This window comes from Perca flavescens, chromosome 1, assembly GCF_004354835.1.
Source record: "Perca flavescens isolate YP-PL-M2 chromosome 1, PFLA_1.0, whole genome shotgun sequence".
NCBI lineage: Eukaryota > Metazoa > Chordata > Actinopteri > Perciformes > Percidae > Perca > Perca flavescens.
This window is the reverse complement of record NC_041331.1, coordinates 25,173,053-25,199,499: the sequence shown is the minus strand read 5'-3', so window position 1 is coordinate 25,199,499 and position 26,447 is coordinate 25,173,053. Positions and strand designations below refer to the sequence as shown.

At 39.9% G+C, this 26,447-nt stretch overlaps 2 protein-coding genes across 5 annotated transcripts in view; one reads left to right on the top strand and one right to left on the bottom strand.

The window, feature by feature from the left end:
- Positions 1–19,131, top strand: part of rnf111 (ring finger protein 111) — a 36,009-nt gene extending 16,878 nt beyond the window's left edge. For 2 of the 3 annotated variants that reach the window (XM_028578746.1, XM_028578737.1), the window contains 12 exons: positions 2,111–2,262; positions 3,715–3,909; positions 5,414–5,793; positions 8,655–8,907; positions 10,478–10,841; positions 10,947–11,072; positions 11,220–11,337; positions 12,648–12,728; positions 13,644–13,739; positions 14,011–14,097; positions 14,535–14,638; positions 17,727–19,131. In XM_028578746.1, coding sequence (XP_028434547.1) covers positions 2,111–2,262; positions 3,715–3,909; positions 5,414–5,793; positions 8,655–8,907; positions 10,478–10,841; positions 10,947–11,072; positions 11,220–11,337; positions 12,648–12,728; positions 13,644–13,739; positions 14,011–14,097; positions 14,535–14,638; positions 17,727–17,844 — 2,074 coding nt within the window. In that variant the 3' untranslated portion in view covers positions 17,845–19,131. The remainder of the gene's footprint in view (positions 1–2,110; positions 2,263–3,714; positions 3,910–5,413; positions 5,794–8,654; positions 8,908–10,477; positions 10,842–10,946; positions 11,073–11,219; positions 11,338–12,647; positions 12,729–13,643; positions 13,740–14,010; positions 14,098–14,534; positions 14,639–17,726) is intronic. The other variant, XM_028578755.1, reaches the window with a different exon arrangement.
- A 2,824-nt stretch (positions 19,132–21,955) lies between these two features.
- Positions 21,956–26,447, bottom strand: part of myo1ea (myosin IEa) — a 52,670-nt gene continuing 48,178 nt past the window's right edge. The window contains exons 26-29 of one of the 2 annotated variants that reach the window (XM_028574426.1): positions 26,153–26,351; positions 25,094–25,129; positions 23,617–23,786; positions 21,956–23,477 (exon numbers count right to left, since the gene is read on the bottom strand). In XM_028574426.1, the coding sequence (XP_028430227.1) occupies positions 23,401–23,477; positions 23,617–23,786; positions 25,094–25,129; positions 26,153–26,351 (482 nt within the window). In that variant the 3' untranslated portion in view covers positions 21,956–23,400. The remainder of the gene's footprint in view (positions 23,478–23,616; positions 23,787–25,093; positions 25,130–26,152; positions 26,352–26,447) is intronic. The other variant, XM_028574434.1, reaches the window with a different exon arrangement.

Sequence of the window (26,447 nt, the reverse complement as noted above, 5' to 3'; positions counted from 1 at the left end):
TAACTTAGATTTAAAAAAAGCAGAACCAAAAAATGAAGCATTCATACTATATACAGTACAGGCCAAAAGTTTGGACACACCTTGTCATTCAATGTGTTTCTTTATTTTCATGACTATTTACATTGTAGATTCTCACTGAAGGTATCAAAACTATGAATGAACACATATGGAATTATGTACTTAACAAAAAAGTGTGAAATAACTGAAAACATGTCTTATGTTTTAGATTCTTCAAAGTAGCCACCCTTTGCTTTTTTTGATAACTCTGCAAACCCTTGGTGTTCTCTCAATGAGCTTCATGAGGTAGTCACCTGAAACAGTTTTCACTTCACAGGTGTGCCTTGTCAGGGTTAATTAGTGGAATTTTTTCCCTTATTAATAAAAAAGCAAAGGGTGGCTACTTTGAAGAATCTAAAATATAAGACATGTTTTCAGTTATTTCACACTTTTTTGTTAAGTACATAATTCCATATGTGTTCATTCATAGTTTTGTTGCCTTCAGTGAGAATCTACAATGTAAATAGTCATGAAAATAAAAAGGAAACGCATTGAATGAGAAGGTGTCCAAACTTTTGGCCAGTACTGTACATTTTTTCAATTTTCAGTTTTAGTTTTTTTATTTATTGCTAAATTTATCAAGTGCATAGAGAGGGCTAAGAAAAAGAGAGACACATTACGTTACATATACATTGACACCAAGAGCTTTTGGCACTCAATACACAGCCTTTTCCCTCTGCTCCTGTGCATCTTTTAAACGCTGCAAGGGAATAGCAGTGAAATCCCCTAGCCACAAAGCTCCATGGTATCCAGATTTACGGCACACCCATATAGTTTCTAGTATCTTGTCCTTTGGGCTGATCCCTCCTCCCTCTGATCACCTGGCTTTACGGCACTGTGGGTGGAAATGAGGCTATTCCCTGGCCACTCGCTCCAGTCTCAGAGAGCAAGGGGTAGAGCGACAGCAGCCTTTGAAAGAGAAAATTAAAAGGAAGAAAAGAGAAAGGGCTGAAGGCAGGGCAAAAGAGGTACAGAGCATTGTAGCGAGATATAGGAAAAAGGAAGGTGGGTGGAAAGAATGGTGAGATTTAGATGGAAGTGGTGGGGTGGTTGTAGATGCAGAGCTCCATGATAGCAGTCCAGAGAGAACAAGCCATCTGTAGTTTCTGATAGAGCTTATTAACAGATGCGATCAAAACATTTATAGTGTACAATATTTTGATTATGTGCTAATAGTTTTGAGTCAACTTGTGTGCCACAATTTGTGTACCTAGTGAGTCTATATAGTCCTACCATGCTTTCCAGCAACTCACAAAGCCAGGCTGATTTTATACTCACTTAACAGAAAAATCTGTTTTGACTACAGACCACACTGATCATATGAGGATTGATCACCATGTTAGCTCCCAACATTTGAAGGGTCTAAAAGGTTTTTGTGCTGCGCCTCCGTATGGACATAAAAACAATGTTGAGAGCATCTGGACCGGGCGTCGGCTCATTGTCTTCTGACTGTAAATGAATGTGCGACGACGTCACCAATATGCTAGTCTCGCTTTGCCAGACCTTCCTCCACCGCGGTGCTGTGGAGGAAGGTCTGGCTAGTCCACACAGCATTCCGGGATGGGAGAGAAACGTGCTCTGATTTATTGGCATTTATTTAAATCAATCACAATCGTCGTGGGCGGCGCTAAACACCGGGAAAAGCTATGGAGCTGCTGTCGTACAACAAAAAACTCAAATTAGACAGTCTAGCTAGCTGTCTGGATTTACCCTGCAGAGATCTGAGGAGCAGTTAACCATAGTCCTCAGAAATCGACCGGAGTTTAAAAGACTGAAATTAAACTATACACATACATACATACATACATACATACATACATACATACATATATATATTCACACACTCACTAGGTAATAAAACCAGATCTAAATGCCTTTGTTAGAATTGTCCACTGTTGCTTCCTCGCCTACCTTTGCACCAGCAGGCTTTTGTCAAAGCAGCCGCGTTCCTGGAACTGAGCTTGAGAGTCTGGCTCTGGCAAATATTCCTGATAGGACCAGCGTTCCTCTACTGCAGTTGGCTGTAATACCGTAGTTTTTTTTGTGTCCACAGGTCACGGTCAGTGGGTCTAGGCAGGATTTGGGCTAGTAGTTGCTCCCAGAATCGTCTCCAGGAGCCACGTGGACGTCACAGACTATCCACTGTCATCCAACCACTGCGTCAGAATGCTGGGGAGGTGGTGGACCTCACTGTCGATGAAGATGGTAAGAATAAAACTGTGTCACGTGATGTCAGGGTCCGCCTCATTCCGTTTAAGGTTATTATTATAAGATTATTCTATTGGACTCCCTCCAAATTGTTTAGACTTGGATTCAGAGACACACCAAATTGTTGGAAATGTAAGACGGAGGACGGGCAATTGCTCCGTGTCCTACGGTCCTGTGATAAGGTCCAGGAGTTTTGGACAAGGATGCATGATAATCTATGTCGGACCGCAGGGACCAAGGTTCCATTCAGCCCAAGATTATTTGTTCTGGGAGATGGGTCTATTTTAAGCGGGATAGATGAGCACACAATAAGTAGGGTCCAAACTAGTTCACTGATAGCCAGACAGATTCTTCTGAGAGTATGGGGGAACGAAGGGGTACCTTCAATCCAAGAATGGGCTTGTGAGATGGCAAAAGTAGCAGCATTTGAAAAAAATGTCATACAAACGGTTTGCAAGATTAAGTGTTTACACTAAAAATGGGGAAAATACCTTAGCTCCTAAGATGCCATGCCAAAGACATAGTAAAATATAGTTTTACAAATGTGCGATAGCTGTTAGCAAAACTAATATTTTATATCCTGATATCTTAGTACCTAAGTAGTTTAAATCAACTAGCAAAAAAAGGGTTGTTATTATGCTTTTAAATATTAACTCTAATGTGCATCAATTAACCACTCGGTGATAAGCCACTAACATTAACCACCTTTTACTTTTTTTTTTTTTTTTTTTGTAAAAGGACGCTGCTTTGTAACCTTAGGCATTTGTGTGACTCTTTATCAGCCCATGCCCATGATGGATAGTAAAATGGTAAAGCACGGAGTATTAGAGCCTTTGCATTTCTTAGGAAAAGGAGGGGAAATTAATTTGTGAATATGAAAAGCAGATGTAGTGCACACACTGGAATGCTAATAAGGTCTGCTCTTCTTCTCGGCTGCTGAGCCTCTGCAGACAAATACACACATACTACAGTCCACGCTGGGGTTATTTCTTCCAGACAAAGTTGGATTTTAGATTGTGACATAATTTGTGAAAAGCATGCCTATTAATCTACAAATAATGTCTACAAATGTTGTCAAAATAAATTCATAGTTTTTGTTAACTATTATTGTAAATATTTATTATAATAATATGTATTGTATGTATTTGAAAACTAATGTAGCATAAAAGACATTTCATTAACAGCAGGATGATTTGACAAACAAAACGCACACATATACATACAGACCCATCTCCTTTTAGATTTAATTATGAAATATTTATAAATGAAACATTTTAGTATCGGAAATTCTCATTTCTGTCAGTAACCCGAGAAATGAAAGACGAGTTGTTTCGTCAAGGAGTTCTCTGCTCTTTTATTTCTCTCCTTTTTTAAATGCTCTCCCTCTGAGCACTGTTGTCATGAATCCTCCTTTTCTAAAGTATCACCGACCTTTTTTTTTCTCCACAGATCTCTCAGTTGTGCCAACAACCTCTGGCAGCATTCACCCTCAAACAGTCAGATCGTCCTCTTCATCATCTTCCCATCATGCCTCTACCTCAGAGCTCAATGATGCCCCCGGCCCTTCCACTAGCTGCCCAGGCTCGATACCTGAAAGTATGCACACACAGAGGCCAAGTGGCTCTACTCGCACAGCCACAGAGGGTAAGCCAGGATATGGCATGTTGAAACCAGCTGCTGTACACCATTTCATTTTATCTCTTTTTGCTCTGAGGGTTCAAAATGACTTCCTTTAAGCTGCTGATATTACCTACAATGTTTATACAGTGGTGCTCATACGTTTATGAACCCATGCTAAAATTTACTAAAAAGAGAAATAAAAAAAATCATCTTTTGGAAATTGGTCTTAATGCCTTAATTAAAATAATTAGGAAAAATCCAACCTTTAAAGGACACCCCTATGTTAAATTCCCATAGAGGCAGGCAGATTTTTATTTTTAAAGGCCAGTTATTTCATGGATCCAGGATACTATGCATCCTGATAAAATTCCCATGGCCTTTAGAATTAAAATCCCCACATCATCACGTAGCCTTCACCATATCTAGAGATTTGCATGGTTGTATTTCAGTTAGCGTAATAGCTGGTTTGATTTGCATTGAGAGATGATTTTATGGCTATGCCAATCCATGAAATTAAAAATAAAAATCTGCCTGCCTCTATGGGAATTTAAAGGAACACGCCGACTTATTGGGAATTTAGCTTATTCACCGTAACCCCCAGAGTAAGACAAGTTGATACATACCCTTCTCATCTCCGTGCGTGCTGTAACACTGTCTGATGGTTCCAGCTTTAGCTTAGCCCAGCACAGATCCTGCAGGTAACTGGTTCCAACTAGCCTACTGCTCCAAATTGTGACAAAAGTGACAAAATAACGCCAACATGTTCCTATTTACATGTTGAGGTTTGTAGAGTCACAGCGTGTACAAAAAACAATGTAACATGAGACACAGCTGTCTTCTGACAGTAAACAAACCGGGAACTATATTCTCAGACAGGCTTGCTGCGAGCATATAACTCTGCCCAAGTACTATATTCTTCCGCCTGAGAATATAGTTCCTGGTTTGTTTACAGTTAGAAGACGGCTGTGTCTCATGTTACGTTGTTTTTTGTACACGCTGTGACTCTATAAATCACTACATGTAAATAGGAACATGTTGGCGTTATTTTGTCGCTTATTCGGAGCAGTAGGATTACTGGAACCATTCACCTGCATGTTCTGTGCTGGCCTGATGCCGCTGGAGCCGTCAGACAGCATTACAGCACGCACGGAGATGAGAAGGGTATGTATCGACTTGGCTAACTTTGGGGGTTACGGTGAATAAGCTAAATTCCCAATAAGTCGGGGTGTTCCTTTTAACATATGGGTGTGTATATTTATGCCCCCTGTATTTTAAGGAAGAACTTTTATTTATTTACAATACATTATTAATTTTATTTTTTTTAATTAAGGCATTAAGATCAATTTCCAGAAGATGATTTTTGTATTCCTCTTTTTAGTCAACTTTAGCATGGGTTCATAAACTTATGAGCACCACTGTATGTTAAACTGTGAAATGGTCTATATTATGTAGTAATTTTTTCTTTGCCCTTTTAAAATGCTAGCCTGCTGTCTCATCGTATATTTTTTATATATCTTACTCTCATCAGATGACAGCAGACCAGGTTTGTCAGGTACAGGAGAAACCGCCGGCACGGCTATGCCCAGACTCCCATCCTGCTGTCAGCAGCACTCCCCGTGTGGAGGCCCCTCCCCCAGTCACCTGTCCCTGAGCCACTCCCATTCAAGCTGCTTGCAGGCGTCGTCCTCTCAGCAGACCAGTGGCTCTCAGCACGGTCACAGCCACAGCAACGCTCACCACTTCATCCACCATGTCCATCACCCAGCACCACAGCCCCCGGGCACCCTGCCCTTTCAAGAGCCGAGCTGCCCCGTGGAGCGACCCAGTGCTCTGCCCGCATCCTGCGCCGGAGTCGGCAGCAGCAGCAACACTAGTGGTAGTAGCAACACAGCCCACTACCACGACCAGGTATGACCATGCTGCATTCAACAACATACTGTTGTTATACAATAGTTTTTTTAATTATTGCCGTTTGTGTGGTCTACTTTACTGTGGTATCCTTGGCCACCAAATTAATTAAATGTAAACTTAAGTTTAGTATAGTGTAGGCTTGTGAATGGAAGGTTGCCGGTCCAATCTGTGGACTGTCGGGACAAATCTTGGTGAGGAAAGTAAAATCTGTGGACCTTAACCCCCAACTGCTCCAGTGGAGCGGCTCAGATCCGACTGTGTGCTGTACTGGGCAGCTTCCAGGTGTGAATGCGTGTAACTGTGAGCATGAACAGGGCGTTCCTGAGAAAGACTATTCCTCTCTGTAAAGATAAATGTCTGTTGTTTTCGAGGCAAATATTAAGATCAAGAAGTAGTGTTGAAAGCCCAACAAAATGAATCTAGGACAAGTAGTAATTGAATTAATGCCTTGTGTCTCACTTCAAATATGAAAACTGTATAAATGAGGTGAGAAGATCACGTTTTAAAGGGTTTTAAATGGTCTTGCAGCCATGATTTCATACTGTGCTAACTTACTCCTTTGTCAAAGCTTCACTATGCATCATCCTCCCCTCCACCCCCTCGTTAGTGAAGGTCATGGTCCAGCATTGGTGATGGTGCACACTGTATCTTGAAAGAGCATTTCAGATTCAGATTCACTTTATTAGCCATTTGCAGTGTAACCTGCATTGGAAAAAAATGTGCAAGTAGCTCAAAAGTGCAAAGTCAACACATCAGAGGACACAAACATCAAAACAGACAAACAAAGCCACATGAAGCCTCAATATTAAAAATGCTCAGTATAAAAATACTATACAATGAAATCCATACATAAATTTAAAGTGCCTAGTTTAAGATGCTTTGTTCAAAGCAATCACAGCTTGTGGAAAGAAACTGTGTAAATGGCGATCAGTAGAACATTTGGCAGAACGATACCTTCTCCCTGAGGGAAGCATCTCAAAGAAAGCCCCTGCTGGATGACCTGAGGCATCATTAGCCAGTTGTAAAGCTCGATTCAAGAGTCTAGCTTTATATGTGAACTCCAGGAGCGGAAAAGTGCAGCCAATAATTCTGCTGGCTGAGCGAACCACTTTATTCAAAGCCTTCTTCTCTTTTTGAGTGAGATTACCAAACCACACAGTAATACAACTGGTTAGGACACTCTCAATTACACAATAGTAAAAATTCAATAAAATCTTAGTATTTTGAGTAAACTCTCGAAGTCTACGTAAAAAGAAAAGGCGCTGTCTGGCTTTCTTAGCAATATTAGTCGTATTAGAGCTCCAATTCAAGTCATGAGAAAGAGTCACACCTAAAAATGTACATTTCTCAATAATCTGCACATCAGAATCATGAATAGTAATAGGCAACTGATTCCTATTGTGACAAAAATCAATAACAAGTTCACACGTTTTTGAAGTGTTCAAAAGCAAGTTGTTTTCTTTACTCCATTGAACAACATTCTCCACCTCCGCGCGATAATGAGATTCATCGTTTGAGCTGATCAGCCCAATGATAGTTGTATCGTCGGCGTATTTGATTATGACATTATTATCATGAGATGCTGCGAGGTCATGAGTATACAATGTAAACAGCAGGGGGCTCAGAATACACCCCTGCGGTGAACCAGTGCTAACATAGAGCTCATCTGAGATACAACCATTGATTTTGACCCTTTGTGGTCGACAAGTCAAAAAATTTAAAATCCATTTACAAATGCCATCATCAAGTCCAAGACATTTCAATTTATGAATGAGCTTTGTTGGGACCATTGAGTTAAAAGCTGAACTGTAGTCTATAAATAGCATTCTAGCATATGATTTATGTGCATCTAGATGCTTATAGACAGAGTTTAAAGCAAAAGAAATGGCGTCCTCAACACTTCTGTTCTTCCTGTATGCAAATTGTAGTGGGTCCACAGACACAGGGATTTGATCTCTGATAAAATCCAACACCAACCGCTCAAAGGTTTTCATCAGGACAGATGTGAGGGCCACGGGCCGATAGTCATTCAGACACGTCACAGGTGTCTTCTTGGGCACTGGAGTTATAATTGATCTTTTAAAGCTAGCTGGAACAGTGCACTTCTTCAGTGACATGTTGAAAAGATCTGTCAGAACAGGAGCAAGTTGCTCGGAGCACAGTTTAAGGGCACGAGGAGGAATACAATCTGGTCCAGGTGCCTTCCTAACCTTCGTCCTGGCCAAAACCCTCTGGACATCTTCTTGAATGATGTTAAAACTCTGCTTATTACAAATAGGAAAAACAGCAGGTTCAACATTTCCGATTTCAAAACGACAATAAAACTCATTTAATTCATTTGGCAAGGATGGATCAACATTAATGATAGATCCTCCTTTAGGTTTCCAAGCAGTGATAGAATTTAATCCTTGCCATATACGTCGTGGGTCCCCCTCCATGAAATGACCCTCTATCTTAGCTCCATAAGCTCGTTTAGCAGCTTTTATGGACCGCTCCAAAGAATATCTGGACAGCTTATGAGCAGCGGCGTTACCAGATTTAAAAGCCACGGCCCGCTGTTGCATTTTCCTATTCACATCCGCATTGTACCACGGGTTCTGACTAGCATGCCGTTTTATTACCTTTCTTGGAACACAGCAATCTAGCTTGTTACTGAGGGAAAACGGAATACACAAAGGTCCCTCATATATATTTTTTTTTCACTCAGAAAGAGAAATGCAACAGCGAAAAGACAATTACATATAGTATATAGTACTGTATGGCTTGAATTGTGTATGGCTTGTGCATGACTCATTTAGCATTCCACAGTAGAAATGTGTCCCTCTTCTTTTTATAACTTCTCCGCCTTCCTTCCACAGCAAACTCTGCCAGTGGACCTGAGCAACAGCAGTGTTCGGAGCGGAGGAAACAATGGGGCTAGTTTCCATGGCAGCACCTCAGCCTTTGACCCGTGCTGCCCAGGCTCCACCTCACGGCCTCCTGCTTACGTTTCCCAGGCCACCCCTGGGCCCAGCCAGCCAGCTGTGGTGGACTCGTTCAGCTCCTCCATGGTGGCTCAGCCACAGCCACAAACACAACCCCAGCCCTGCAGACATTACATGCACCCCTCCTGTGAGTATACCACCTTTATGCAGTATAGGAAACCTGACATTCACCACTAGTTTTTCAAATCAGAATTATTTAGTTATTTATTTTATCACATTTTGTATCCCTTTTTGTAGTAAAAGATAATGTCAACGTGTTGATTAAATGTATTGTTTTCTGTTTTAAAATGTGTGGCTGTTGTGTGACCGCTAGATAACGCACTGACATTACTGCTTTATCAAGTTTTGATTGCCTGCATCAAAATAAGGTCTCCATCACTTACAAGGCAGATGCTGGACGGTATTCCGTTGAGTGAAACCAAAAAATATAAAATACAAATTTCTCCGTTTTGGTTTCTGATTTATCTCTCGAAGGAGAACAAAGGAAAAGGCCTTTAAAGAGCAGATACAGTATGTATGATGTAGCAGACAAATACAGTGCAATTTAATTTCAGTTGGACTTTCAAGGTTCAGGTACTGCATTTAAACAAAAAAAAAATTCACTCATTTGCAGTGCCATAGTACTTGTGAAAATTGGCAGACAGCTGCACTTCTAAAACCTAATGCTAATAGTAATTAACGGAGCCTGGTGGTTAATGTGCTATGTGCTGTGGGAACTGTACCAGCAAGCAGAAGTAGTTAATTGCTCATTCTACTCAGAATAGCTCAGTATGGAGAGTAAAGCGGTGTGACCAGGTTCTCTGGAGGGGATGTAGTAAGAGAGTTAGTTGCTGCTGGTGCCCACGTTCACCTCTCTCTTGCCTGCCTTTCCTCCTCATTGTACTGCTGCTTGGACAAGTAGCAAGGAAGTCTGCACCAAGAAGAGTAAAAACAAAAGAATAAATTAATATGTATTAAGTGGATGACTCACAGTAGTGAACTCGAATCGTTTTGTCTTTGCCAGAGAACAGAGAAGGTTTGTGTTGTCAACAACAACATCAAATGCTACAAAGGCATTATCTTTAACATGATGAGCCGAGATGTTTGTCTGCTGGCATAAAGTACAAATGTAGAACTCTGTAGTTTTTGTAATTAAATAAACAAGGATCTGTCTGGTGACCTTCTATATTAATGATAAGAAATGCCACAAAATTAGCAACACCAAAAAAAAACAGATTGATCCTATTAAGCAAGTATTTCCTGTGTAGCCAAAGCCTGATGTAGCTTAATCCTCTGTGCTGTAGAGCTCCATTGTTGTCCAAGAAAAAAAAACATCACACTTAACACAAGACAAAAAGAGGAAGCTGTGAATCCAGAAATTAATAAGTTATTGTACTAGCTGACATGTTTCTTTATTACATTGAACTCGGGCACTGCAATGCACCTTCCTGCTGCTGTAAATACTCACTAATGCCTTTTGTAAAAATGAAAGTAAATATGTGTGGCCAGTTTTTATCTATGCCTTCCTTCAGTAAGAATGAATAGACTTGGGGCTGAGTGCCACAGACAGGCTGGAAAAATATTGAGAGAGACTCACACATTGTTGGATTTGGTCTTTCCATGCCATTTTGTTAACGATAACAAAAACATAGAGCATCCTTTTAGAATTTAAAGATGTTTTGCTTAATTTTTTTCCTTTTCTCTTTGCTCAAACCTAGATGGCTCTCTAGCACGCTCACTGCATCATCAGCCCTCCTCTGCCTGTCCTCATTCCCATGGGAACCCCCAACTTACACCTCAGCCCCCTCCACAAGGCGATTATGTCATTCCCCACACTGTCACCTTTCATCCGCCACTGCCGTCTCACCCCTCAGGCCACGCCGTGCCCCCTGCCCCTCCCCCTCCTCTGTCTACCCACCACCTCTCTGGTTCAAGTGCCCCACTGGCCCAGCACCTGCCTACGGATCACCAGTCCCTGCCGCACCATATGCCGGCGCTGGGGGCGTCGGTGCAGAGGCTCCATCAGCACGAGATGCTGCAGAGGATGGAGGTCCAGAGGCGCAGAATGATGCAGCACCCGACGTGAGTACCTCCATCACCCATCTGGTGTTTTCCTCATGCTGAGTATTCCTATTAGCATAAAAGATACAACTCCAGCAGTGAACCTGAATTCTCCTTTCCGTGCAGACGAGCGCATGAGCGTCCACCTCCACACCCCCACAGAATGCACCCCAACTACGGCCATGGACACCACATCCACGTGCCACAAACTATGTCTTCCCACCCTCGCCAGCCTGAGCAGAGAACAGCATGGTCAGTATCAGAGGCATTGAGGTTTGGCAGATGGCTGGTTTGATTTTAATGTCAGCTGTCCGGTTCCTTGGTGTTCTGTTCAGATCAAGATCTAGAGAAAGTTTTGATGTAATGATGACCGTTCACTTCTTATGTGTTTGTCAACAGGGAGCTTGGCATTGAGGCTGGAGTAACCGTGGCACCGTACCCTTCAGGGCACCTGCACTCCCACCTGCCCCACTACCACCCTCCCCCCAGACTGCACCACTTCCCCATCCCCTTCATGGTGAGAGAACCTCTCGGCACACATGCATACATTAGCATAAATGGGAAAGAATTACTTTTAAATGAAGTGTGATTAATGGTGTTGGCCCCTTATTTATAACATCAGTTATTTCAAGGATGGTTTAGTGAAGCACATGAATAATGTATTAGCAATTAATAGTATCTCATCAGGCATTTCAAGTGCAAACTCAACAAATCCACAAGCCTTGAGACAGATCCTGCGCAAATGTAGTCGACAGTTTCCTGATGTTATTGCTTTTTTTCTTGGTCACCCTCAAACTTCCAAACATAAGTCGTCTTCTACAATCAGTTCTCCTCTGTAGCATCGATGCAAGTGCACATAAAGTCAGGATGCTGTTTTGCAAGTGCTTTGAGCATATCCACATTTCATCACAGCATGCATGCTCAGAATTAGGGGGTAGAGAAGTAGAACCAAAGGATATGCAAGTGAATTTTTGATAAGTCTAGGCAGAGTTCATTAGTTTTAATTTGTATACATCCATGACCTTCATCATTACATATTTGCCACGTGAACACATTCAAAGGGCCCCTCTAATTTGCTTTTAAAATAGATGATCTTGTTAAAACTCAACTTTAGTTTAATTTTAGAACTGCCATTACCACTTACAGCTTACACAGGGTATAGTTAATATGATGATGATCTATATTTCTATATGCGAAAATGAACCTACAAAGAGTTAACATTCCAATCTGCAGCTCCTCTCAGCTTTACAGAGCTTTATAGTGAGTTTCAGCTTGTTAAGCTGTCTGACTCTCAACTTTACTGTTTTGATTCTAAGGCTGTACCCGACTCAGACTTTTGTCAGGCAAATCAGATTTGGCAGTTTAATATGAATATTCAATCCCCCCTCCCAAATAGACTATGAAGCGACGCTTTATGTAACTGCCAGATATTTTAACAGGGTTCGGCGGGATGTTCAGGGTGACAAAAATGTCCGCTTAATATCGTAAACAAGTCAAGTTAGCCCTCCTAACTAGTGCGTGCTAACTACGCTACCGACGGATTCAAAATGTGCAACAGCATATTTTTTTTTGCCCACACTAGATATCAAATAAAAGACAGAAACTGTATTGTATGAATTTGCTTTTACTTGTACTTTTACTTCTTAGCAGATGGCAGAAGATAAGTTATCTTGGAGCCTGTCTGGGCAAGGCTTCGACTTCTCTTTTTCCGGGGAGCTCCCTCCCTTTCTCACTCACAGAAGTGCATTAGTTTATGAAACGGACATGCTGAGATTATTAAAATAAAATGTTTCCCAAAGTTAAACAAAATCTTCTGTTCCCCCACAGCACACTGGCATATCTGAAGTGACCTACCCGCACATTCGGTACATCTCATCTAGAATGACTGGCTTTGGAAGAACCTATGAGGTGAGGACTGTTTTATATTTTACAGTTGCTAAATTTGTTTTTATCAGTCCTGACACAACTTGAGCACTGAAAGAGTAAATGAATTACCGTTTCATTCATCACTGCCATCATTAATATTAACTTTGTAATTGCTTGACTCAACGCCGCATGACTGATCACTATTTTCATGCTGTTATAATGAGGACACATTATAACAGTATACACATTATAGTTAATTTGTTTTCAAAATACACAGTCCCCAGCTGTCATAGGGAAAGTAGGATATAATGCTGTAGTGGAAGTGCATATTTAATTAAACTTAAAAAGCAATGAAACAATGAAACAAATCAACAGTGAAAACACCTTGCACTGTGTAATTTCCCTTAATACTTTACCTGTTTGAACGTTTGTTTTTCTTTCAGAACACAAGACAAAATAAGAGTTTATTGGTAAAATGTAATGGGCAAACATTACATTGTTATGTTGTTTTTGATCGTGAGGAGCCAAAATCAAAATCACGATCAAAATTGGACAGCCCTGGGGCGACCTCTAGCTCACCCAGTGGGAGCGTTTGCCCCATGTTGGCTGAGTCCTGCGGCGGCGCAGGGTTCGGGTCCGGCCTGCTGCCCTTTGCTGCGCGTCATAGCCCATCTCTCTCCCCCTTTCATCTCTATCCACTTTCAAAATAAAGGGAAAAGCCCCAAAAAATAATCTTTTAAAAAAAAAAAAAAAAGAAAAGAAATTGGACAGCCCTAACTCAAGGTCCACTTACTAGCTGTGTTCAACCACATCTCAAGATCTTCATCAGTGGATAAAGTTTGCTCAGTTCAATGTCTTGTTTAACTCGAGACAGCGGTCACCCATTAGGTAGAGCAGATGGGCTGTTGATCATAATCTTGATTCTCATAGCGGGTTGTTTATACTGCATCCACTCAGGACCTGCTGCATTTAGAGGAAAGATTGGGGACTGTGAACCGAGGAGCCTCTCAGGGAACCATAGAGAGGTGCACTTACCCACACAAGTACAAAAAGGTGAGGACTTACGAATGTGTGTGTGTGTAGCTATGTGTATATTGTTTATTGAATTTTGCAGATACTGTAAATAGTTGTGCATGTCTGTTACAGTTTATTCTGGGACAGAGTGCACAGTGGTCTTTTGTGCTCATTTCAAACGTCTGATGTTTAGCCAAATACTGTAGTGTGTTTTAGATTGCAGCTGTGAAGACATTGATGAGGAAAAGTTTCCTTAGAAGTTTCTAAATGTATCTAAACAAGCAATCTAACACCCTGCCACCCAATACAGAAGGTGTTGGAGAGAGACATTGACCAACAGTTAACCCCTGAAGCTTGGGCATCTATTGGGAAAAATATGCACGCAACCCCAGAATCGGTGAGAAATAATGAACAAATCAATTTGGAAACATGTCTCTGCTCACATGTACTGTAGATGTTAGTATTAGTCTTGGGGGCCAGGGAATTCGGCTCTAGAGTAACTTTGATTTGGATAATTTGTATTTGTTTAGCATAGAGACAACAGATAAAAAGTTTTTCTGTTTTCAGGACAAAATGACCATTCTCTCTGTCCCCAAGGGAATTTTTAATGTTTTCTGATGAAATGTTTGTTCTAAATATTGAAACCTCTTTATAGGCAATATTATGTTTTTAAACAAACGTAAGATGTACTTGTAATGTTACCAAAGTGTTTAAGTTGAGCAGTTTAATGTGTTACACAGAGAGTGGATTAATAGGATATTATGTAATGAGGCAGCTACCGGTCGATGCTGCATATAAAAAAAAATCATGATTCCAAATGTTTCTCACAAACAGAGAAAGCTGCATGGTAAGCAAGATGAAGATGAGGGGGCAGATGAAGACACAGAAGAAAAATGCACCATCTGTCTGTCAATACTGGAGGAGGGGGAGGACGTCAGGTAAATAGCTCCCCTCCTGGGTGTTTGTGCCGTTTGTTGCTTACAGTTTTTGCTTAGTGTGTTCAATTATGCTTTCAGGGGTGTGACAAGTGGGATGGCAGGTGTAGTTGTTCCACTCTCTCTCTCTCTCTCTCTCTCTCTCTCTCTCTCTCTCTCTCTCCCTCCCCCTCCCCCTCACTCTCTCCCCCTCTCTCCCCCTCTCTCCCCCTCTCTAAGGTATAGTAATCAACAGAAAACCCCAGAGTGCCTTAAAATTACCGGCCCTAATGGAACTGTTTTTTTGGCACTCACTCAGGTTTTTTTAAGAGGATTTTCTGCCCTCTGTTGGTATAAAAGGAAATTATTATAATTCAGAATAATTATTTTTCTTTTTCTAAACAAATTGAAGTTTTAAAAATAATTGAGGTTTTTGCTAAATTATTTACAATCCCCTATAAAAAAAATAGGACAGGATGCGTTCAACTCACGTAGGTACTTAGAAAGCTTTGAAGGCTGGGTGCTGGATCCTAAAAGGGAATAATCCTAAATAAAGCTACTAGGACAGCGCTCCAGTTTGATTTATTTATTGCCACATAACGGAAGTTTGGGGCAGCGCCCCTTCTCAGCATGTACACGGGCCATTACAACCAGTACTCCACACACAGGTTGGTTTAATTATACAACCAGTACTGCTCAGGTGGAGTCAATCCTCTGCATCTGGCCCATCAATCCCAGCGGAGGGAGCCACAACCAATCCACAAACCAAAACCTAAATAAGCAGTGAAAAAAGAATTTTGGTATCTGAAACTGAATAAAACTAAAATCTTCAAGAAAAACTAAAACCAAAATAAAACTGCATTACCAGGCCTAAGAAACCAACCAGAAAAATCAAAAGTAAATTTAAATGGACACAAATCATTTGAGCTTTTCTTTTTTTTTTCTGGCTTCACCAAACCTAACAACCACGGTCCCGCATAAGCTGTGTCACGACGGTGGTTAACAACTAGTTCAATCAACCCAGGGTTTCCCAGTCCAGCGACGCGCGCGTTCACATAAAAGAGTTGATGTTTGCACAGCATGACCAATCACAAACATCTACGAGAGCCGCATATTTTATATAAGAAAAGCAAACTATAATTCTACATAAATATGAACACAGACACGATTTTAGAGGCAAAATGCAATACAGTCGCTGCTTCCTAAAACAGGAAGGAAAGCTGGCAAAAAAAATAGCTTACGCTGTAAATGCATAAATTACAATGCTTATCATCAACCCATTCAAATTCAATTTATTATTGTTATTATTAGTCAGGACCAAGATCTGACCATAATTACACTTGTACTTTCCATAAACTTTCGTTGCTTTAGCCTATTATTTCATTTGCAACCCTGGCAGTGGTAAGCGATCATAAGAGCAAATAAAAAAAACATAATTCAAACCGATGTGCGCATTGGCAACACACGGCTCAAGAAGCCGACAAATAGCCTATACGTAATTCCCTCCGCTGAAAATCTATATCTTCCACAAAAATACCCATCAGGGAATGTTAACAGGGTTGTCGGTCTCTAAATGTTTGAACTTTTATGAGCGTGCCTCTCTCTCTCTCTCCGCGCACCGAGCTCCACCGTTTCTTCTAAGAACGGTGACGCCGTTATCAATCGAGTATTGATTGGTCAGTAGGCGGTGCTTTTACACCTCTAATCTCCAACATAACCTGCTCCCGAGCGTATATTATTGAGATGATTGTCCAGTGATTCCTCCCAATATCACCTCACTCTGAAGTGATCACACATCACTTTGGCTTGTGACTCAAAAGATTAATCAGAACTGCATGTGCATCTAATGCTCCGTAGCTTTACTACATGTACACTTCGGTGTGTAAATAGGTCCCCTCTTTTTTCACTTTAGCATCCAAAATAGAAATGCATTCCGGATCATAACATAAAATAAAATGGATTCCTTTCTTAAGGTTATGAAGGCATGAAACTTTTCCAAAGCTTCTCAAGTACCACTCCAAATAAAAAATAAATCTATATACCTACAATAACTTTTAATGAACTTAAAATACAGATTACATACATACAGATACAAATTTGGTCATACAATATGTGTAAAAAAAAATAGTGTATTTTATTGGGGACTGTTTACAGCCATGGATTTGGTGCTATAGTAAGTATTTACTAGCCTCGTGAGACCGTCCTGATCTCGCGAGCTCCAGTTTTCCACTCGCAGATCAGTCTGGCATCTTGAGATAGAGAAAATTTGCCGTTCGCCAAACGACCGACCAATCAGCGTTGGTTTTGAGGCGGGTTTAGGTGTGACGCAACGAGAAGCGACTGTTAGTCTAAACAACATGGCAGCTTCCACGGATGAGATGAGCGTAGCTATCGCGCAAGTTTTATCCAAATTAGAAAGTATTCCTTCATTGAAAGAAGAGCAAAAAACGGCACTGGAGGCTTTTCTTGGAGGAAAAGATGTTTTTGCTCTTCTCCCAACTGGTTTCGGCAAGAGTTTGATCTGATTGGTTGAGTTGGCCCATCTATCACCAACATTCCCAAAAGTTCTCCAATGGAAAGTTCCCAGACGGATATGCCGCGGAGTCAGGTTAAGTATTTACAGCCGAAGGACAGAGATTGATCAAAATAAACCACAGTGGCCATCGTCATTTTAATAGTTTCTGGACAACAATGGAGCTCTACGGCACACATGACGAGGCTATGTCAGTCTCTGGCTCATCTCTCTACATAGACAATACTTGTTAGTAGGGTCCATTTTTTTATTTAACCTTTATTTATCCAGGTAAGTCGATTCACACAGTTACACATTCATACCTGGAAGCTGCCCAGTACAACCACAGCCTGATCTGCTGGCCACTGAGCAGCTCCACTGGAGCAGTTTGAGATTAAGGGCCTTGCTCAAGGGCACCTCAGTGGTGGTAATGAGGGAGGGACAAGCGCTGGTCTTTCCCCACCCAGATTTTATTCTGCCGGTCTGGGGATTGAACCGGCGACCTCCCGGCCACAAGCTTGCTTCTTCTTTAACCTTTAGGCCACCACTGCCCACCATTTATTGTTGGTTTGACTCTTTGCCTCTGTGTTTCCCCACCAGGCGCCTACCATGTATGCACCTCTTCCATCAGCTGTGTGTGGATCAGTGGCTCCTCACCAATAAGAAGTGCCCCATCTGCAGAGTGGACATTGAGGCGCAGCTGTCTGCTGAGAGTTGATGCTGTTTGTTTTTTTTTAACAACCCCTTTTGTTGAAAATTTATTTTGAGATCATATTCATTTTCTCTTCAGTACTGCAGTCAACCAAAGATGGCATGAATTACCTGCGCAGCTCTACTTTTGAGAAAATAAAAAAAAAACACCTGCAAAAAAGCATTGAGCCTAGAGTGCCAGCTATCGCACATTACTACAACGGCTAGAATTCTCCCTTAAGGGTTTAAGATTTTATTGTATTTATAAAGCTTTTATGTAGCTTTTGATTGTTTCCTCAAGTGTCATTTTTTTGTTTTGTTTCTCTGCATGTTTCCTTGCAATGCATTTCTTTGCACATATAACGTGGGCTTAACATAGCCTAACAACTCGCAGGTGAGGATAGCTGCTCTAGTAAAGATGCATTTCTGTAAACCTAATGCCTTGCTTTACTAGAATGTCACCCTCCAGTTTAAAAAAACAAAACATTGCAGGATTCATTTTACCAATCATTGTATTGATTAGTTTGTTTAGAAGATGTGGATTGTTAGTGAAATATGTTTTTTAAGTAAATCAAGACATTCCTAACTAGGGAAATATGTTAACAGATCAGCTGCTGTATTAGTGCACACCCAGTATTTCTAGAGTGGAAATAAACTCCAATGTTCACCTCACCTCCCAGAATATGCACATGCTTTGCTACGATTACACCTCCCTCCAGCACCTTCATTTGACTAAAAACACCGTTAGCACCATCATCTGATGTATTTTAGAGAACAAGAAAAAAGAATGTCACATCCCTCTCTTGACTGTTCTTTCTAAACTGAGCAATTGTTGGAACCTGCTGTGAATCTTTTCTTCATTTTGTTGGGGGGTTCCTCCCTGCAGATGGGCCTGTGCTGGTTAACCTGGTTTCTGTAAGATGATCTCAGGTCTACATGTGTGTAAGACATTTCACGTGAGCCTGCAACCTGGGATCATTTTGTCAATTTGATACCGGCAGTGGTGTTTAACTCCTCGTGTGTGTGTGTGTGTTCAGAGGGAAATACACAGCTCAATATTTACTGTTTGTTCTCACACTTCATACCATTTTATCCACCCTCCCTTTTGTCTCTCTGTAGTTGAGCAGCAGTGTCCATTTTGGCTGCTGCAGAAAGAAAAACACTAATACTGTTGACTAACTCACTCGCATAGACTTGCACAAGAGAGAAAAAGGTAGGAGAATAGTAGTGAATATGACAGTGCACTAAGGCCATGTATTTCCACTCTGATGAATATTTAAAGAGGAAAATAAAAATAAAAAATATTTTGAATGGAGTGTTGAAATGCAGTACTTAAAGCAGGTATCCATGCATTCATTGACTTAATGGCACCAGGATCATATTCTGTGGGATTTATATTAGTTTTAAAAAATATTAATAAACTTGGATAACTCTTAATTGAGTCCTTTCCTTGGTGTCCTCTTTGAAAACCAGATGTTTGAGTAAATGTTTAGTTCTTGATGAAACATTTCATGGAACGTATGTCTTCAAAGATCATGTATGTCAAATACCAAATCTAGAGTTTAAAGATAGTGTAATCTTTAAAACAAGCTTGTTGCAATAAGAGTTTTTAGAGTTAAAAAAACACAGTTTCAGTTCTAGTTTATATTTATTTTACTTTGGTTGAAAAGATTTATTGATTTGGCAGCCAAATTTCATATGTTGGCACTAATGCACAAAAACTATCCAAATATACAGGATTGTAAATTCCTCTTTTAGTTCAGTGCAAGTTTTCATCACCGCGGTCAATCCTTTTCAGCACAGGTTGCCATCGTCTGCCAGTTGTTTCCAGTTCAACCAATTTTCATTCCTTGTGTTATTTGGAGTCCTGAAGAAAAACATTCAGCGATTTACTAGAAAAAAACAAAGATTAGAGGAAAAGCATAACTTTATTAGAAATGTTTTTTTCCTGCTCTCTTGTGGTAATCATCATGCAACCCCTTCGATTCATCTTGGGGCCCTTTGTGGGTGTCATGCCCCACATGTTGGGAACCACTGCCTTTGTCACCCTTCTTTCGGTTTCTCAAATTTAGTCTAAAAATAAATTTTCTGTTTTCCCCATAAACAATCAAAATGTCAACGAAATGAGTACATTAAAATGATTATTTACATGCTCTAGATTTTATTTTATTTTTTTGTAAAAAAAAAAGGTGCCCCTATTGACTTTATTTTGATGATTGGTTTCTCCCTTTTATCAATAGATAAAGCACCTATAGCAGAATATTTGTTTGAACAAAGCCCTGATTATGAACCAGGTGTTAAGGATGAGCCTGTATAAATTAAATAAATCATCTTAATCCTTTATTTTCAGGGTAAAAAAAAAAAAAAAAAACCACACACTGTAACCGACATACTGAGATAATCTGGGAGAGAGAAAAGGCAACAGAGAAAGATTCACCAACTGTACTTTAGAACAGTATGGCTCATAACACAATATGTAACAACAAAACTGAATGATGGTCTAAAATATAGTTAAGGTAAAAAAGAACTGATCAAATGTTTCATTTAATCTGTAGCAATTTTAATCACTGGACATTGGAGACTTTGAAGCCCAATGAGGTCAGTTTTCTGTAATGAAATATAGGTTGTGTTCACAGTCCAACTCTGGTGTTCAAAGAGAATACCTAAACACAGAGTGAGGAATTCAAGGGAAACCTGAAGTTTAAAGCATCAAAGTAAAATCAAGATCAAGTGCAGTACCTGCTGCCACCACAAGATGACCATACACCACCAATGATGTGACAATGAATGAACTATAAAAGAAAACCGAGACTATGCAAATACATACCGCCCATAGACTGTATATTACAGTCTAGGATACCGCCTGATGTGCTGCCCTTAACAGCATATTTTGTTCTTTAAATTTTAAGGTTTCTCTCCAGGTAATCACCCAAAATTAATAATCCAAATGACTTTTGCTTCAATAGACCTTTTTCACAGCAGACATGTTGACATGTCATAGTAGGAAAAGCACAGGTGTATTCAAAACCATTAATGATGGCTGCATTCCACTTAGGAGAGGCCCTGGTATGGACCTTTTTCACAGCAGACATTTTTGACTTGTCATAGTAGGAAAAGCACAGCTGAAAATGATAACCTTAACGATGGCTCAATTCCATCAAGTGTCCCAGTGAGCTATCTCAGTGAGTCAGCATGAACAATACCACGGCCTCTCCTAAGTGGAATGCAGCCATCATTAATGGTTTTGAATAGACCTTTGCTTTTTCTTCTATGGCATGTCAACATGTCTGCCGTGAAAAAAGGTCTATTGTGCATCCTGACTCACTGAAATAGCTTACTGGGACACTTGATGAAATTGAGCCATCGTTAAGGTTATCATTTTCAGCTGTGCTTTTCCTACTATGACAAGTCAAACTCTTGAAAATGCTTTGCTTTGCTGTGAAAAAGGTCCCTTTTTCAGAGTAGGTCATAGTAGGTAAAGCACAGGTGTTACTAATATTATTAACGATGGCTCTTCAGGGCAGGTGTCTCTAATGACGGTGAGACAGTCGTCAGTTCATTTGATTATTTACACCTGTGCTTTTCTGCTGTGGCATTTCAAAATGCGTCCATGAAAAAGATCTGCTTGTGTTCACTGGAGAAAAAAAGCCTTTATCATCTTAATGAAAAGTGTCACATAAAGTTAGATAAAAATGTATTCAGTCATGATTTTGCTTGATACAATTTCAATTTATACAGTTCTTAAATTTGTCCATTTTAGTAAAAAAAAGAAAATGGATGAAATGTATACATTATAAAAAAAATACAATTCGGCACTTAAAAAAATGTAAGAAGGTAAAGATTTTCAGACCAATCATCTAAAGAAACATGCTTCTATATAAACAATTACGTTCACCAAAAACTATATATGTGAACAGTTAAATTAATTTATTAAATGTGAAAAAACAGCTAAGCAAAAACCCGGCAGATTATTTAGTGGGGTCTGGTCTGTTGGAGTAGCCTAACAAACTAACGATCTCAGTATTTGTAAAATCTTGGGACTGCAGTCCAGGTAAATATGGTAATAAACAAACATCTGATTGATCATCATTGTTTATGTGCTGTAATGTGCTCTCTGATAATAAAACAAAACAAAGCAGTTACATGTACAATATTACATGCTTTATTAAAAGACTCAGCTACTGTTTTGTATTGCACAAGGATGTCAATCATCCAAGATCAAACCATACAGTATTTGATGATGCACAAGATCTATGACAAAAATCCCAGCTGTTCTTTTACTGACTAGAGCATAATGTGGTTACTTGATTGAAAAAATATATATACTAAGGAATGTGTAAGTAATGCAACAGCAATGCAAAAGATTTGCAGAAGCAAAAGGAATTCTTTGTAGTGCTACGGGAAAATGTCAACAAAATTCTTTCACCTAAAACAACATTTGCACAAACAAAAATCCATTCACCCTAATCTGTGATAACCCTTATTATATATGTGTAGCTGGGAAGCTGTGAACTGGAAATACAGCAGCCCTGTGAGTATCAAAAGCAGAGAGATCCTTCAGAAAAAATACAAAAACATTAATTTAAATTCTAACCAATAACAGGCGTACTCCTAAAATATGAACACATATACAGAATCAGATCTAAAATGCCTGTTTTATCATTTAATGTAAACAAATGATACTCCTCCGTATGTCAGCTTACAGCTCGCTTTGCGACCTGTCTTTTATACACTTCACTTACCGCATGAACGAGTGAAGATGTCTGTGTCCAAGGTAGTACCTGTACCAATAAAGTGCTAATACACCACAGACAACATGCTTAGGTTACAGTATACATGGCCTCTACTCTGTGTCTATAATATACTGGTGTGATAGGAAAACAAAAACAACAACAAATTAAAGATTACAATAATTCTCCAGGTGATTCACCATTTGACTGCATTGAATTTTGTTTTGCACATGTGGAACAGATCTATTAAAATTGTAATTGCTTTGGTATTTAAAATCATTAAAAATCCCAGTGTGATGATTTACTGAAATGCCGTTCCCTGTAAGTAGTTACAGTTTTGCAACATAATAAATATTCCTGGTAAAGCAGCAGTCGCTTCAGTTGTGCCACTGAGACGATCACCTTTGATTCAGATATAAAACCTTCATTTGAAAATAAAAATCACAGCCTGGTCCCAAAGATTAAGCATACCTCATTCCAATGCTTCAAAAACGGTTGAGCTCAAATCCTCAGCAAGAGATAAATGACAGTAAGAAGAACACAGAAAGCTATAAATACAATAAATAGTTTTGTTCAGTACTCAAAAAGGGACTGTGGAGGAAAACAGACCCCAGGGTCAAACAGTCTTTTTGTCTTTAAAGCAAAACCTCATTTCAAGCCTGACGGTCTTTTGGTCTTGTGGTGTAACCGAGTTACATTCATTCACTACAAGGCAGCAGTGGAGGAAGTGTGAGTTTCTCTCCTTGAGGACTCTCACAGTGCTTCTCTCTCTGACTGTAACCTCCATCCCGTCCTCTGAGAGGATCAGCGAGGACGCAGCAGGCTCTCATCCTCGAGCTGTAAACCGGCAGCTCCTAGATCTTGGTGACATAGTTGTTGGGGAAAAGTCCCTGCTTTCCACGAAGTCGTCCTGTCCACCACCCAGATGCATCTAAACCGACAGACATAATGAAATTAGTGGCCCATTTCAAGCCAACATCTGACTGAGATCTTCACAAACATTGAAGTACATTACAATATCACAAAAAAGGATTAAAAAAATAAATAAAAAAAAGAGCAAGCAATCTTACCCTCTTTGATGATGTCGATAACGTCGTCAGCATTGAAGCTGAGCTCGTCTGTGTCCTGAGCGTCGTAGGCGTACAAAGCTTTGCACTGGGGCACCTGGGGTTTGGGTTTGGGTGCAGGTTTGGGTCGTCCTCCTCCCGGCGCAGGCCTGCTGGCTGACGGTCTGTGGGCTCTGAGTCATATTATAAAAAAAATAAAATAAATAAGGAAAACCACACAACTGTCAACCTTTGCAGAAGGGCGCTACAGTGCGTGAAAAGTTCAGTTCACTGTGCTGCAGTTGGCTGTGAAGTTAAGTCAAAACAAGCTGTTTTTAGGTGGTGTTTTTAATGGAATATTACACTTTAACAAAGTACATCTCAAAAATACTACATGTGTGCATAATCACCATCTTGTTAGGTAAAAACATTTTGACTCCAATTAGATTTTTCCACAGCTGTCAGAACCACATTGTGATCAAGCTGTAATGGACCTTTTTCACAGCAGAAATTTTTGACTTGTCATAGTAGGAAAAGCAACGATCTTAACGATGGCTCAATTCAAAAGTGTCCCAGTGAGCTATTTCAGTGAGTCAGCATGCACAACACCAGGGCCTCTCCTAAGTGGAATGCAGCCATCATTAATGGTTTTGAACCCATGCTTTACCTTCTATGACATGTCAACATGTCTGCCGTGAAAAAGGTCTATCAACTGTAAACCCTCCTGGATAAATACACCATAGATAATGCTTACTGCTTCATTTGAACAAGCTGTTGCTGTTCACAAATCAGCCACAAGATGGTGATTGAGTACACACTTTATCTTTCACAAAATTTGAGGAAACCTTTCAGAGCAGAGTGTTGATCCAGAGTAAGTGGTATCTTTAAGATTTCTGTTTATAATGGCTGGGTTAATTTACTTGGAAAACCCCGTATGTATACTGTACACACAGTCAATTCTCTTTTCAAATTAGTTTTTAACACAATGCCAAATGTAATACCTAAGAATGAGAGTGAACAACTTGAGTCAACTGTTCCAACTAACTGAGGATCAAACTATTCTGAATAGTTGAAGTGGTAATAGTTAGTTTATACATCTGCAATATATGCATTTATGGAGTAAAAATGTTTAGGCCTCCTCATCCTCAATGTTCATCTATTCAATACAAATAGATCCCTGATTAAAATGAGGTATTAAAAGAGGTGCACAGCAGGGATTCTTTCATTACAAAAACGCTTTCAAGAGTCTTTCATTGCACAAAATGAAAGATCTACCGTATTAAAATGAATTGTAGAAGAATTCCCTTTTGATATCAAAGAAATTGAGCAGCAGCAGAGAATGAAATATTAGTTGCGGACTACAGCTGGCTCCTTTAAAAAGTTGCAGTTTAAAAAAAAAAAAGAACAAATGTACAAGAGGAGAAGCATCAACATATCCTGCTGCTGAAAGCTTTTCTAGTCCTGAACCACCACCCAGAACACTGCAAACACTCCAACTCACATTCCTCCATTTGAAGTTGGCCGTCTGTCTCCATTGCTACAAAAGAATAAATTATCCAAATTATGCCAAATTACAGAAATACAAACGTGCATAAGTGTATGGTACCTGTGGAAATATAAAAATTTGTGTGTGCAATGTGACGTGAGACATAAAAACCTTATCACATCACATTTAGCAGTTTTTTATATATATTTATATATATAAATATAAATGATTTTATGTGTGTTAATACATGTATACAGAGTAGACACTGGAATGTAAGAAACTTAATGGGAGAGGGCTTTAAGTGTAAACTAAATGCTACATAGTTGAGTCATATTAGGCTGAATGATAATTAGCATTACATCAGCTATTAAAGTGGCGTCAGCACATAAATGTGTGAGTCATACTTTTCAAATTCCCTGTAATGGAAATAGAAAAGAGGATCTTGCCTTTTGGGAAATGGACAATCAACATTTTTATGACTAGAGTTCAAATTGCATCACCACAGAACCAAAAAACTCAGTTCTGGTGTAGAAAAACAGCATTTGTATCACTCAAATCACACATTTTTAGTTTTCTTTCGTTGTGTGACACTGAGATTTTCCATTTCTAAGCAGTAAGATTTCAAGACACGAACATGTGATTCTGGTGGGTAAAATATGAGTTGTTGTTTTGTTTTTTTTACACAAGATATCAAAAACAGCTCCAAAGAGGCCAATTCACCTGCACATAGATTATGACAAAACTGCAAAACTATTTAATATGTTAAAGGAAGAAGTCTCCAAAAGCGGGACATCAAAGTGTACACTAAACAGAGACAGTTAGGAAGACACAGGATGAAGGGTTGACAAATACTCAAACTGCATTCAGTTTAATATGATCCACCTGTATAGTAGCAGCAGTTTAAGTCTATGTTATCTGTGTGTGTGTGTGTGTGTGTGTGTGTGTGTGTGTGTGTGTGTGTGTGTGTGTGTGTGTGTGTGTGTGTGTGTGTGTGTGTGTGTGTTTTTCTCTACTCCTGTATGTACTGTGTAGTTTGTGTGTTTTAATTTACTGTGTGTTGTGTCAGTGTCTCACCCTGCGGCTCCTTGATCAGGGACTTTCAGACAGTCCAGGTTGGGCTTCAGCCGGCTGCCGCCTTGTTCCTTCAGCTGGTTGGCGTTGCTGGGCAGGAAAGGGCGTGTTGCGTTGCCAGGCGAGGGATTCCTCTGGTTGTGGTGGTGGGAGTTCCTCTGATTGGCTACGTGGTTTCTAGGGCCACCATTCTGGTGAGCAACTGCAAAAAAAAAAAAAAAAAAAGAAGAATTTTTAGAAGAAGAGTTTTAGACAGTCCACATGGATGTCAGAGAAACCTGTTCAAATCCTGTGAGAT